We start from the raw sequence: 14,833 nt of genomic DNA, 5'->3' as shown, positions 1-14,833 counted from the left end.
TCAAGGTCCAGACCATTGCAAAGGCTTGCTTCTGGAAATGTCAATTTTAAAGTCCTGTTTCAAATCTCTTGTTGAATGCCAGAATATTTTATTTAAATGATGTTCCAGAAGTATTATAGAGCAAGTAATGAGCATCAGCTTTCTTACAAACTCAACACATCTTTCTTTGAGTCGGCTCTCAGAGAGAATTCTCCTTGCTGGTCTATTCACACGTTTTCTTTCACCCTGCCTTCCACAAAGGACAGGGTTTATTCAGCTCTGTGTGCTCTCCTTGAACAAAATGTCCTCCCACCTTCTTTTCCTGCCTCTCTTCCCATGTGATCTGACATCGCACAGCTTCAGTCTGTTTTGCAAAACCTCTCCTGTTCAAACATTTAATCCTGCAAAGTCTGGCACCTGTCACTCAAATGGAGTTTGCCTGCCAGCACATGGCTGAATGCATCCAATATTGTTCCCTTAAAGCGCATGTTGCCCTGACGTCCATGGTAATCCATTTTAATTCCATTATTGGTTTGTCTGCTATACTCAGCATAAAAGTAAGCCATTCAGCCCATCGAATCTGCTATTGTTCTATCTTAGTGTCATAAGTGATTTTCAAATGTGCTGTGGTGTGTAACCAAGCTCACTACATATCTAAAGAAAGATAATTTTGTTAACTTCAAATATTATCAACACATCTGTTACAAGTATCAGAGCCAGAAACCATCAGGCTGAGAAATCACTTCTTCCCACGGGCAATGACTGCTAAACGACTGAATTAATTGCTCCTACAAACCTTCCAGACCCCAGTATATAATTAAACAATATTTATTTATTTTTAGATATGTATATACGTACTGAATATATATGTCATTTGTCTATTTGTGTGTTTTGTCTGTTTGTGTCTTGTACCCGAGGACCAGAGAACGCTGTTTCATTGTACGTGTATAATCGGATAATCAACTTGAGGTTGAACAATGCATTCCAGGCACCCACAACTCTGTGTAAAAAAAACTTCCCTCTGATGTCTCCTCTAAACTTCCCTCCACTCACCTTAAACTCAGCCTCTGGTATTTGGTATTGTCAGCCGAGGTAAGATACTGACTGTCCAAAATCTTACATCCTTCTATTAAGTCCTCATCACCTCAAAGAGAGAAAAATGTTGGCGTTGCTCCCTCCTGAAAACCACCCCATTGAATCCACCAAGTTGGAGTTATCCTTTTCCCTCTTGCTCAAGATGGAATGACTGGTGGGAGACACAAGGAGCAAGGGAAAGAGTCCAATAGCTTTCCTGTACTTTGGAATCAGCAAGGAAGGTAATGCCAGACCACCAATAGCCTTCACCGTGGGAGAAAACGGAGGTTTAACAGCTGGGACCTTCCGCCTACATTTTAGGTTGTCATTGGTACAGCAACCCTGATTATCCAAAGGAAACTTAACCCCTCAGAAGATGCACCAACGAAGCGCTGTTGAGATCCAATTTGCTCTGCCAGTCTTTGCTATCAGAATTCACCGAACAAACAAGCCGGCAGACATGTCTGTGAGGTAGCAGAAATGTATTTAATTACCACCTGCTGGTTTGTAATTCTATTACAGAATAGTATTCATCACTAACTAGATTTTTCAAGCATCGTTTCTCTTAAATATCATTTTCCTGATACAAATATTACAGTTGTCAGCAAGTCTATTCAATAGGAGAATTTCTTCAAAATCATTTGAGAAAGATGGGGCTCTCTTTCCCTTTGCTCCGCTTCCTCCGGGGCGGGACCACATCTTCGTCGTCCTCCTCCTCCTCTGAATTGATGTTCACTTTGGTCCGCTCTGAGTCCGACTTAGAGGGGGGCAGCGGTGGGAATATCCGATCTGGAAATAGCAGTAAGAGCTTGGCCTCGAAGTATTGCTCCAAGGTCCTTCCAGCGTGAGCGACTTCGGAATCAGGCTACAATAGAGTAGAAGCAAGTGCATCTTTATAGGTCGTCGTCGGCTGTGCATTCATTAAAGGGGGCGGATGTCCTGGGACTTAGAGGCGAAGGTTTGTTGCAGGAAGAGGGGGTATGGATGACGCAAGGTACCTCTTTGGGGTGGGGGGGGGCAGGGGCTGCAGGGAGAGGTGGAATCCTTTCCTCTTGGCAGATGAGTGGAACGCCAGCCACAGTGATGAAGGAACCCAAGGCTCCAAGGAACCCGACGTACAGTTCACAGTGCCAGCCAGGGTGCCACAAAGCCGCACTTGCAGGATCTCACTGAAATCACCTTCCCGACCCCTGACCCCTCCATCAACTGAGGGAGGTGGGTTGGAATGTTATCAGCCCAACCCTGGCCTGGAAACATCGACGATTCTTGGGTCAGAATGTGGGGTACTGTCTATACATGGACGGCAGGGTTTCAAGTGACAGACAAGAAATGATGGCCTTCCCAGCAAATTCCATGAAATTGAGATCCCTGAGGGAAACAATTCCTCAGATTAGAGCACTTGATGAGATTCTGTGGTATTTAGTACACCACCAGCAGTGTGGGTTGAATGGATTGGCACTGGGAAGGATAGAGCAGCTCCTGGAGAGCAGCACCCGGAGGGGGATATTGGAACAGGACACGAGACCAACTTGAGTCGCACTGTTCCAATTGTTCACAAAGTCGTTTGGACGGGATAACGGGGTTGATGCAGGAAAGCAATGTTGAGATCAGTATAACGGGGGCTGCAGTAGGAATTAAGGGGCTGAATGCCCTTCAGCTCTTATTTCTTCAGGGGCTTGTGGTGAAGCTGGGCAAGGGGCCAACTGTTGACCCACTAGTAGAATCTTTGGTGACTGTGGTGGCTGGCTCGAGAAGCTCACTTGGTAGCTAGTCGGTGAGAGGAAGACATCGCGCCAGGTCTGGCTGGGGTTTCCAGAGAACAATCAGAGGGGCAGTAAGGCTTGCTCTTGGTTACCAGGGAGAGGGGAAGCAAGTCGAAGGGCCAGGGGGCAAGCAGGAAAGTTTGAAGAGGTGAACTGACCAGGGGAGCCGCCAGAGCAGACTCCAAGGTGGATTCTGAAGGAAGAAGGGAAAACCAGATTTAGTGGAGTTAGTCATGGCCATAAAGTGAGGCTAGGAGGAGGGAGTCAAAAAGTCAAAAGATAAAATCTGATGCCCATGGAATCGGCCTCCAGCCAGACCTGACGCATTAGCTTCACTCAGTGCTAAAACACCAAGGTTCGCAGACTGAGGGCTCAAGGCAACTGAGGGCATGCTGCATGTTTGGAGCTCCTGCCTGCTTGTCAGTTGCATTAGTGGCCAAGGGAAATTCAATATTCCGAACACTTGAATAAATATCTTTTTCAATCCTGCCCTCCTTCTGTCACCAGATGCAACCATGTGCGAGGTACAATTCTGAAAGATGAATACACACACACACACATACACACACACACACGCACACACACACGCACACACACTGCCCTGGTGAACAACAGGACCGCAAATTGGGACAAGCGAACCCAGCTGTCAGTCTTCATTACACTATGTTTCAATGGCTGGTCAGTGTGAACCTGAAACCTGGCCTCGTGCTTCCACTTAAAATGACTTCTTACCTCATTGAATTCCTCACAGTTCTTGAAGATGAGCTTGATATCTGCCACAAAGTCCTCAGCTCTCTGATAGTGATGTGTATGTTGCTTCTGTAGCTTAATCTTTACAGTGCACATGTCCATTGGTTTCTTTATTACCTTGTAGTAGTCAGGAACCTACAAACAATGATGGGGTCAATGAGCCCCAAGGCAAGAGGGTGTTTAGGTCTGACAAGCAAGCCAAAAGAGTACAAGCATCACAGCTGGAAGCAGCAAAGCTGAATTGAATACATCTGGAAATTGGTGAATGGAAGTATCATACAGGAAAGGGAAGTCACACCCTACCCCCGCTGCACATTTTCGAGTCACGCAGAAGCCAAGCAAACTCGCACTATCAAACATACATCTCGACCAATCGTACACTGATACCGCTATTCCCTCGCATTCTACCACGAAACTGCAGTGATCAACAACCTACCAATACATGCCTCTGTAGGGACAAATGAGCAACCAGATCAATTAAATTATAGCGATACAGCTGCTTCCGGGCTGTGCGTCCGCACAGTGATCATTTAACTTTAAATACCATACATCTTTGGAATGTGGGAGGAAACCGGAATACCTGGAGGAAGCCCATGTGGTCAAAGGCAGCACGTGCAGACTCCACAAAAGCAAGTGCAAAGGGTCAGGAACAAACCCTAGTTGCTGGAGGTGTTGGACTCAAGTTGTGCCTGCTGCTGCCTTATGCATGATACCAGTCTTACCCCCTGAGAACATGTCTTCATGCTCAATAGGCAAAGTTTTCAATAAGCTTTGGTAAAATCATTCAGGAGATACCTCCTGAAGAGGACAAAACACCTTCCCCCACCCCCGCCCCCCACTCCCAGGACTCCAGTTATCCCTGTGTACTGACGGATGACTTCAGGCATGGTCTTGATCCCTGTTGGCCTGATACCTGCCTCACACCCAAGGAAAGATGGTGAGTGTGGCGTGCAGGACAATGTACATACAGTGACTCCACCCCTTCAAGATGGGAGGGAAGTAGATACTTACAACTGAAGCAGGAACTGGCTCTTGAAAGGCAACACTCATCTCATCGCAGTACATGGAGAGCAGCAGGTTCTCACATTTCTGTGAAAAACATAAACAAGTTACCATTTGCCAAATGAAAGACTCAAAACCAGTCAATGTTCTTGAAGCATCCCACAATCTTTTGATACCCTTTATACGGCCTAGAAGTATCACAGTAGAAATGGTAGGAACAAGGCCAGCTCATTGGCTGCCTCCAATAACACACAAGCCTAATATCTTGACCTTCAAAATTATTCCTGCCAGTTCAAAGGCCCATGGTTTCATATTTGAAGGTTGGATCTCGAGGTTCTTTACACTCTCTACGACAGTGGTCCTCAACCCTTTTTTCTACTCACGTACCATCTTAAGTAATTCTCTAGTAACCACAGCAGCTATGGCATAGGGCGGGATAGGTGCAAGGTGGTTAGAAAGGGATTACTTAAAGTGGAATGCCCATGGAATCTTTAACTAGGTAGAGAGCTGAGAAGAAAGACCGCAAAGGGATAATCTCTGGATTACTTCCTGAGCCACGCGAGAGTGAGGGCAAGAATAGTATTAGGTGGAGGATGAATGCATGGCTAAAGGGGTGGAGTAAGGGGAAGGGATTCGAATTCTTGGATCACTGGGACCTTTTTTAGGGGAGGTGGGACCTGTACTGAACGGACGGGTTGCATCTGAATCCCAGAGGGACGAGAATCCTGGCGGGGGCATTTGCTAGGGCTACTGAGGAGGCTTTAAACTAGAATGGTTGGGGGAAGGGGTCAATATAAAGGAGAAGAGCAAATAGACAGTGTGTCCACAAATAGAGAAGGCTTGTAGACAAAGTTTGGGGGTGGAAAGACAGAAGGAAAATGATCAGTCCAGTAATGGAGGGGGATCAATGGTAATATATAATAGAGTTTCCGTAAAGATAGGGACAAACAAGAGAGAAAGATGTGGGAAATCTCTGAAATGCATTTACTTTAATGCTAGGAGTATTGTAAGGAAAGTGGATGAGCTGAAGGTGTGGATTGGCATTTGGCAGTATGACGTGGTGGTGATTAGTGATACGTGGTTGCAGGAGGGATGGGATTGGCAGCTAAATATTCTGGGATTTCGCTGCTTTATGTGTGATAGAATTGAAGGGGTAAGAGGACAATGTTGATGCAAGATAGACTGGAGGGCTCGTCAAGGGAGGCGGTATGGGTGGAATTTAAAAATGGAAAAAAAGTTACAATTATAGGGGTGTATTATAGACCACCTAGTGGGGAGCGAGAAATAGAGGAGCAAATGAATAAGGAAATAGTAGAGATTTGTACTAAGCACAGGGTTGTGTTAGTGGGGAATTTTAATTTTCCAAATATAGATGGGGAAACACATTCTGTGAAAGGGCTGGATGGATTAGAATTTGTAAAATGTGTGCAGGATAGTTTTTTGCAGCAATACGTTAAGGTACCCACTAGAGAAGGGGCCGTGTTCAATCTACTGTTGGGGAATGAGATAGGGCAGGTGACTGAGGTGTGTGTTGGGGAGCACTTCGGATCCACTGATCATGGTACCATTAGTTTCAATCTAATTATGGAAAGGGATAGGTCTGGTCTGATGATGAAGGTTTTTGAGTGGGGGAAAGTCAGATTTGAAGAAATGAGAAGGGATTTGCAGGGAGTGGTTTGGGCTGATTTGTTTTTTGGGAAGGAGGTAGAGGAGAATTGGATGCCATTTAAAGGTGAGATTTTGAGGGTGCCAAATCTTTATGTTCCTGTTAGGATAAAAGGCAGAGCTAAAAGTTCGAGCGAGCCATGGTTTTCAAGGGAGATTAGAAATTTGGTTCGAATTAAAAGGGAGGCATAAATATAAGAAACAAGGTATAAACGAGATGCTTGGAAAATACATGGATTGTAAAAAATATCTTAAGAAAGAAATTAGTAAAGCGAAAAGAAGGTACGAGGTGGCTATTGAACATAAATCCAAATTGGTCTCTTAGAGAATCAGAGCGGACAACTGTGCGCGGAGCCGAATGGGATGGGAGAGATATTGAACAAGTTCTTCTCTTCAGTATTCACTAGGGAAAAGGATATGGAATCGTGTAAGATGAGAAGCAAAAGGGGTAATTATGAAAAATGTAGGAATTAGGAAAGTGGGGTTGTTGGAACTTTTGAGGCATATAAAGGTGGATAAGTCTCCAGGTCCCGATGGGATTTTCCCCAGGACCTTGAGGTAAAAAGGTGTCTAGCCTTACTAAGCCCTTGACAAACATACTGTATTGAGTTCCCTCTCATCCTTCAAAATATTGGGCCATGCCTGCAAATTGTCCATTAAAATCTCATGACTACAAAGTTCAACACAAAGAAGTAACAGTAAAATCTCTATTATCTGGAATTCAATCAACCGGAAACTCAAACTGGCAAAATAAAATTGAGGAAAAAAATAAATGATTTCAAATAAATGAGACTGGGCAGATGGACCCCGCGAGAGAGCGCCGAGACCCTCAGTGGACACGTGCAGGTTTGCCCCGCTGAACTAGCAATGCCCCTCAATGCATGGCATTCTTTTTTACTGTTGCCATGTGGGTGGAGGTGAGTTGAGTTGCGCCAAGGACTTGACTGGGACACTGGCGTGGAGATGAGTTGGGTTGCCAGTATGAGGAAGGTGTGCCGAGACCCTGACCGGGACATAGACGTGGAGGTGAGTCCGGTTGCCCCAACGGCCTGATGGGGACACTTGCGCTGAGGTGAGTCGGGTGGTCAGCATGAGGAAGGTGTGCCGAGACCCTGGCTGGCACACTTTTTTTGGAATATTTTATGTTGACTTTTCACAGACTCAAAGTAACGTCAACAAATCAATGCAATCTTTTCCAACATTCATGGAACGTACAGAGACGGTTTTTTTCATCGTCCTCCCCTTGCCGCCAAACACATAGCCACACAATTACACATTATACAAATACAAGTGGGGTTCAGAGGCCCCACCAAAAACCTAAAAATTAACTAAATAATCCAAGTGAGAAATGTTTTAAAAACTAAATGAAAAATCAAACTAAAATAAAACAAGCTAAAAAAGGGCTAAAAAGAAAACACGCTTGTTCCCTGTACCATGTCCTTAATGCCAATCCTTTCCCTGCTGGGACAGGCTTTATTATCCATATTTCATGGGGAGTGGGAGCTGGTATTTGGTATATGGCTGCACACTTTAACGAATGTGTCATGTTTCTCCCTTAGCTTGTAAGTGATTTTCTCCAAGAGAATGCAATTCTGCATTTCCATGTTCCATCGTGTGGAATTTAATTGGGAGTCAGACTTCCATGCATACACTTCCTGTGAACTTCTCGAACTGAATTTGAAATTTGGACAGTCGAAAACTCACATTTCCAATATCCACCAGAAGGTACAACTCCAGATCTTGTGGAAAATCCACTTTTGTAATTTTTTTCAAAATGTCCCCCAGGTCCTCCAAGAAGGGTCTCATGTTTGTAAATAGCCAGGTGGAGTGGACAAAGGTTCCAATCTCCACACCACCCCTAAAGCACATTTCTGAGGTTTCTGGCTTTGATTTATGTAATTTTTGTGGTGTGAGGTACAGCTGGTGCAAGAGGTTGTATTGCACCAACCTGTATCTGGTGTTAATGACCCCAGTCACACTGTCCAGACACAGGTCTTGCCACCATTCTTCAGTAATTGTTGTGCCCAAGTCTGTCTCCCATCTCTCCCTCGACCTGTGTAAGCCTGGCTTCAGGCCCTCACTTAATACATTTGAGAATTTCCATACCTTCCAATAAGTTGAATCTTTGTATTGGGGAAGTTTGATAACCGCATGCTCTAAATGCTTATGCAGCATACATGAGCTCCTCTGCTCCTATTTTTTGACGTGATTCTGTTTCTACTGGAAGTGAAACCTCCACAAGTACATACGTACCCTTTGATCAATCGGGGGAATCTCCGAGATTCCTCCCCCTTTCCTCTTTTCACCCGTTTGCCACTGCTCATCACAGTCGTACACCACCTCGGGGTTCACCGGGTCCCGGCAGAACGTACAGATCCAGTGGCCGCTGAAGAAAACAAACAGAGGGGTTCAGCGGCAGATGGGACATTTAAGGGCTGATCTAGAACAGATACAAGGGAAACGCAGGGAAAGGAGAAGGCTGTTAGCCCCTTCAGCCAGCACCAAGAGGCCATGGCTAATCATTCCTCTGCCTTCTCCCTCAGGCCTTCACTGGATACAGCCATGCACATTAGATGCCACTTATCTCACCCACTTCATCCCTCCAGAGGATCCCAAATGTCTCTTCACAGAAGCTACTGATTTGGAATTGTCTGACCATGTTGAATTGATGATGCTTCTGTGAAGACAATGTAACTCACTGCGTTTGACTGTCAGTGAAACATGAATCATCTTTGATTATGTTGTGGAAAACATAGCAGCAACTTACTGCTTAAGAAATCTTGCTGTGTGTGCAATTCAGGAGAGACTTATCTGGCCTGCATCAAATTTGCTTGATGGATAAACATCAGCCTGGACACCTGGAATTAATCTCCTGCTTCGATTTTTATTCTTCTATATTTTAGAATTCATTGGGTCGGAACAGTTGGCGTAGTGGTTGGCACAATGCTTTTACAGCGCCAGTGGTCAGGACTGGGGTTCTAATCCCACACTGTCTGCAAAGAGTTTGTACGTTCTCTGCGTGGGTTTTCCCCAGGGGCTCCGGTTTCCTCCTACTGTCCAAAACGTACAGGGGTTGTAGGTTAAATGGGTGTAATTGGGCGGCACAGACTCGTGGGCCGAAATGGCCTGTTACCATGCTGTATATCTAAATTTAAATTTAAAACTAGCATTTTCCAGAAGTCGAGTCATGGTTCAGATAGAACACTGTTCTATTCACATAGAACACAACACAGAAACAGGCCCTTCAGCCCATTTAGTCAGTGGCAAACTATTATTCTGCCGTTACATTGACCACCACAGTCTTCCATGACCCCGCCATCCATGAGTCTATTCAAATGTTTCTTAAATGTCAAAATCGAGCCTGCATTCACTTCAGCTGGCACCCTCGCCATTCTCTGTGTGAAGAAGATGCCCCCCCCCCCCAATGTTTCCCTTAAGCACATCATCTTTGACCCTTAACCCATGTCCTCGAGTTCTTGTCCTACGTGACCTCAATGGGAAAAGCCTGTTTGCTTTCAGTCTCATAATTTTGTACACCTGTGTGCCATTATTTCTGTCTTTGTTTCTGGTTTAAATGCGTAATTTTGGTTGCTGACAATTTATCCAATCAAAATCCTATACAAACACAGAGCTCTTAATGTTTGGTATAAGAATTACTCGGGAAAATTGGACGCCAGCCCATTTTTGGGTGTGGGAGCCAGTTCTTCCTGCCTGTTGACTGTCTCTGTCGAGCCCAAAGATCAGAACTCCTCCAAGTTCACCATGAGGTTGGTAATCTCATTCAGCAAATACAGAGCTTGCTGGTCAAAGTGCAGCGTAGCTTTTCTAGTTTGCTTTTACTACCCTGGCAGTCATGTGTACAGTGATAATCTGGATTTGAACCACTGCAAACAATTAGGCTGCAACACAGGTTGAGGAACCTCACACAGGTGGAGGGCATGAGGAATAAAAGTCAGCTGATCCTCCCAATTTACCAGAAGCTCTCAACCTTGCACTTTGCATCTAAAAGTTACATGCGTAAAATCTCTGTTGGAATTACATATTGCTAGCCTTTTCCACCATCCCCTGAAGGGGCATATTTCATGGAACAATAGCTCATTAATGAGACATATGGCATCTCCAGGGAGTGTGATTAGGAACCAAGTTACTAAAGCTTCTAAATTACTTGAGAGGTCCTCGTGCCAACGTAAAACACCTGCACTGTTCCAGGAGTGGCAGGTGGACTGCACGGGTCAGCGCAGCGGTTGGCACAATGTAATGCCCCAGTATAATCATGGGCTCGAATCCGGTGCTGGGCGTAAAGAGTTTGCATGTTCTTCCTGTCACTTCTGTGGGTTCCCTCCCACCTTCCAAAACATATGGGGTTGGTGGTGTAATTAGTGGCAAGGTTTCATGGGCCGGAAGGGCTTGCTACCATGCTGTATTGTTATAGAAAAGTCCACAGCATTTTACTCAATTAGGCCAACTACATAAATCAGGAACAAGACAGAGCTTGCAGATTCTGTGCTAAGTGACTTCCAAACTCTCCAAAGCCCATCTAGTACCGACAAGACCTTCAAAATAAGCGATCAACCAGGGCGTCAGCGTCAAAACAAGAAAACTTATTAGCTTGCTGTCAAAACCATCTGGTCCACAGCCGATGTATTACCCCGTGGACACACTTAGCAACGTGTTTTCAAAAGCACCAACTAATCTCAAAACTCCTGCCATCCACGGATAAAAAGAACAAAGACCAGAATAAAACATTCCCAAATTGCTCCTTACTTAATTGGAAAAACAGTGTTATCAACACTGGATTTAATCCTGGAACTCTCAACTAACTTGTTAAATATGGGTTTAAATATGATTGTCATAGGTCATTTCAATACATGAGACAGAACTTACCCTTTGTTTAAATCAAGGGATAGTTTAATATAGCTTTATATATTTTCTATCCATATGTACATGATATGACCTGTTAATTGTTTTATTGAAGACTATGTATGCAGGATTTATATGTTAAACTCAATAAAAATTTTTTTAAAAAGAAAGCACAACCTCATTATGGGAATACCTTCATTAGGGATTGCAGTGGCTCATTAACACCACATCCTCAAGGGCAATTTGGTTAGTTGGCAACTGCTGGCATTGCCAGTGAAGCCCACATCCCCAAAATTAATCTAATTCATGAGCCAACTCTCCATGAGGTGGGTTTATACTTGAAGGGAAAACCCCTCATTCGAATAGGGTCGGGAAATTATTGCATCTTACCTTGGAAAGCTAAGGAGAGTTGGCACATGGCAGGCAAGATGGAAGACTTTGGGGCATTTCTCACAGCAGAGCAGGTCACCTCCATTCTGGCAGACAGCACACCAATCTTCATTTGGATCGTCCTCTTTGCTGTTATCGGCTCCTGACCGCACAGGCTTATGAGAGGCACTGGAGGGCTGAGACTGCCTATCCTGAAGGGCGAAAGTATGGGAGGAGGGGGACGCAGTGCTGTCTGGAGGGTCCCCTTTGGTTGTGCCATCTTGCTGAATGCAAATCCGCCCGTCCATCACCGACTTGTGAGGGAGACTAGCTGTGCTGTTCCGTTGGGTCAGGAGCTGGAGGGGAGAGTTAAAGAGCAGGAGCTGTCACAATGGAAACTTTAAATTTAAATTTAAAAATTTTTAAATGTACACATACAGGACGGTAACAGGCCATTTTGCCTCTTGAGTCTGTGCCGCCCAATTTACACCCAATTAACCTATACCCCCAGTACGTTTTAAATGGTGGTTGGAAACTGGAGCCGCACACCCCACCCCTGCCCCCAACCGCCGAGGAAAACTCACGGAGACACAGGCAGAACATACTGTTATGGATTGGGTTAATAAAATTACGATGAAAAAATATCTTAAAAAGGTATCAATTGTGGGGGTTTAGTTTAGGTACACTTCACAAACAGACATTAACATTTCACAAAAGACATCTCATTTAAAATGCAAGAGCTATTGTGACAGAGTATATAGATATGTTTTTGGGAGATAAATTGGGAAAGGTTTGTTAGACTAGGTTACATACAAACACTTTAAAACAGATCTTATTTGAAATACTGGAGTTCTGCCCCATGCTAGACATATCGGGGCTTCAGAGCTTTTGCAAGAGCTTTGAAGAGTGCTCAAGGGACTTAACTAATGAATTTTGTTTTACAAAAGGCAACAGGTGAAATATCTTGCTGGAGCCACAGATTGTCTGGAAGAGAATTTGATGTTCTAGGATGGTCATGCGAGCAGAGAGAGTCAAACAGGCTTTTCTCTCAGTGTGTGTGTGTGTGTGTGTGTGTGTGTGTGTGTGTGTGTGTGTGTGTGTGTGTGTGTGTGTGTGAGAGAGAGAGAGAGAGAGATACAGATCACTTGTACAGTGTTACAGCCAGCAGAAATAGCTAGAACTGGAACAGGACAAGCTGGCAAACTTATGGAAAGCCTGGTAAGATGGCCTGGTCAAAGCCCTTGTGGCTCATGCAAGAGGAGAGGACTAACTGTCTAATGTTTAGCTTGGAGTAAGAGAAACAAAAAGGAACTCTGTTGTGACCTGAAAGAAAGAGGTTATCATCTGGAGAACCCTGGAGTGACTGATGGAAGTACATCAGTTGTGGATGTCCTGGAACAACAAATCTCTCTCTGAAAACCGACAAGAACTTTCCTGAGCAGTAACCATTTACCTTTCAAGCAGCAAAGCCTGGTGAACTTTATAAATGTTAAATTCTGTGCATGGTATAAGAATTGCCTGCAACCAGTGAACTTGGAGGAGTGAGAAGTGAGATTGGACTGTGAACCAAAGAACTTTTTTGAACTTACACACACATTACATACACATGCGCTTAGAATTAAAAGGGGGTTAAAGTTAGGTTAGTTAAGATAAGTTAAAGTTTGATTCTATTTTCATGTTTAAAGATAATTAAAAGCAACTTTTGTTGAAGTAACCATTTATCTTGTTGAATATCTATTGCTGCTGGGTTTTGGGATCCTCTGGGCTCGTAACATTATGCCTAAGGTGGAGCCTACAAGTCTACAGTGTCTTTAAGAGACAATGGAAGAGTATTTGTGGCAGTTTTACAAGAATGGGTTAATATCAATTAACACCTGTTCCAGGAGTGGCAGGTTTACACAGCGCTAAAGAATTGAAATTTTTGTACTATTAACACTGGTTCCAGAAGTTTAAATTGCTGGTTGAAGGTTGCTATGCTATTATAAGAGGGGTCATGTGGTTTTGCAGAGAGAAAAAAAAAATGCTATTCTTTGGAGGGAGGGAGAGATGGGGGGGGAGGTTGCCAGCAGGAGTTGGTATTGGAGGATGCAAGCTTTGTACACCTGCTATAAGATCCCATTTGAAGATGGATTCTGAGTTCTGAGTTCTGAGTTCAGCCTATTCTCAACCCTTGTAGTGAAGTGGCTGGTTAATGTGTTTCTCCTGAAATAGGGGAAAAAGAAGAACTCTGTGGTCACCTGGAAGAAGAGATTATCTTTTGGAAAACCCAAGAGGGCAACTTTCTTTGGCAAGACAGTGAAGTGGCTGATTGAGGAGATCAATTTATTTGTGTCCAATGGACAATGAATATCTCTCTCTGAAACCAACAAAGACCTTCCTTTGCAGTAACAATTTAAAGTTCTAGAACGTGGTGAAGATCATAAATGTTCAATTCTGTGCAAAGTGTAAAAATTACCTGATACCAGTGAACTTAGAGAAGTGAAAAGTGAATGATTGGACAGTGAAACAAAGAACTTTCCTGAACACATACTAAATACATTCATGTGTGCTTAGAATTAGAAAGGGGTTGTTAGGTTGTTAATAGTAATAAGTTAAAGACTGATCTTATTATGTTTGAAGAAGATTAAAAGCAACTTTTGTTTAAATAATTATTGTCTTGGTGAATTTCTCTTGCTGCTGGGTTTTGTGGTCCTCTGGGCTCCTAAAAGTACAAACTTCTTACAGCCAAGCATGGGATTTGAACATAAGTCCTGAACGCTGGAGCAGTAAAGGTGTTGCGCTAATCGCTATGCCAAACGTGCTGCCCTGAAACCTCACGAGGATGAGTGGAGAAAAGATCCCTCATTGCTTCCTCCCACTCCCAATGCCCAAGGTAGCATAATCAGCTGCTCGCTGCGAATGACTGGCGAATCACACAAGGACAAGACAGCTTCGGGGGCGAGGTGGTGACGCAGTGGGTCGAACCACTGCCTCACAGCTCCAGCAACCTGAGTTCAATTCCCATATCCGGTGCTGTCTGTGTGGAGTTTGCAGAACTGTAGGTTAATTGACCACCAGTAAAGCGAGTGGTAGAATCTGGGGCAGCGGATGGGAATATTGGAGAATAAAAATGAGGATTGATATTAAATTAACATAATGGGTGGTTGATTGTTGGCATGGACACAGTAGTCGAAGAGCCTGTTTCCATCCCGTACCTCCCTTGATGAGGCCCCTTACCCGATCAGGTTGTAGACTGTGACAGCCACATGCTAAGCTACTGGTTAAAAAAGTGATCAGCTGCAAATTTTAAAATATTATCTGAGTTTCTATCATGGAGCAAGTGAACCTTCCACAGTAATATCAAGCACAGAATGTAATTTGGCTGAGGAAGT

At 44.2% G+C, this 14,833-nt stretch overlaps 1 protein-coding gene across 6 annotated transcripts in view; it reads right to left on the bottom strand.

Moving 5' to 3' along the window:
* Window positions 1–1,518: 1,518 nt before the first annotated feature.
* LOC138745819 (E3 ubiquitin-protein ligase TRIM33-like) overlaps window positions 1,519–14,833 on the bottom strand; it is a 145,965-nt gene continuing 132,650 nt past the window's right edge. For all 6 annotated transcript variants that reach the window (XM_069903153.1, XM_069903156.1, XM_069903154.1 and 3 more), the window contains 5 exons: window positions 11,484–11,818; window positions 8,487–8,619; window positions 4,578–4,655; window positions 3,549–3,701; window positions 1,519–1,918 (listed from right to left, as the gene is read on the bottom strand). In XM_069903153.1, coding sequence (XP_069759254.1) covers window positions 1,691–1,918; window positions 3,549–3,701; window positions 4,578–4,655; window positions 8,487–8,619; window positions 11,484–11,818 — 927 coding nt within the window. In that variant the 3' untranslated portion in view covers window positions 1,519–1,690. The remainder of the gene's footprint in view (window positions 1,919–3,548; window positions 3,702–4,577; window positions 4,656–8,486; window positions 8,620–11,483; window positions 11,819–14,833) is intronic.

This window comes from Narcine bancroftii, chromosome 11, assembly GCF_036971445.1.
Source record: "Narcine bancroftii isolate sNarBan1 chromosome 11, sNarBan1.hap1, whole genome shotgun sequence".
Taxonomy (NCBI): Eukaryota; Metazoa; Chordata; class Chondrichthyes; order Torpediniformes; family Narcinidae; genus Narcine; species Narcine bancroftii.
Note: the sequence above shows the minus strand (reverse complement) of the source record. Positions and strands in the feature narration are given on the sequence as shown.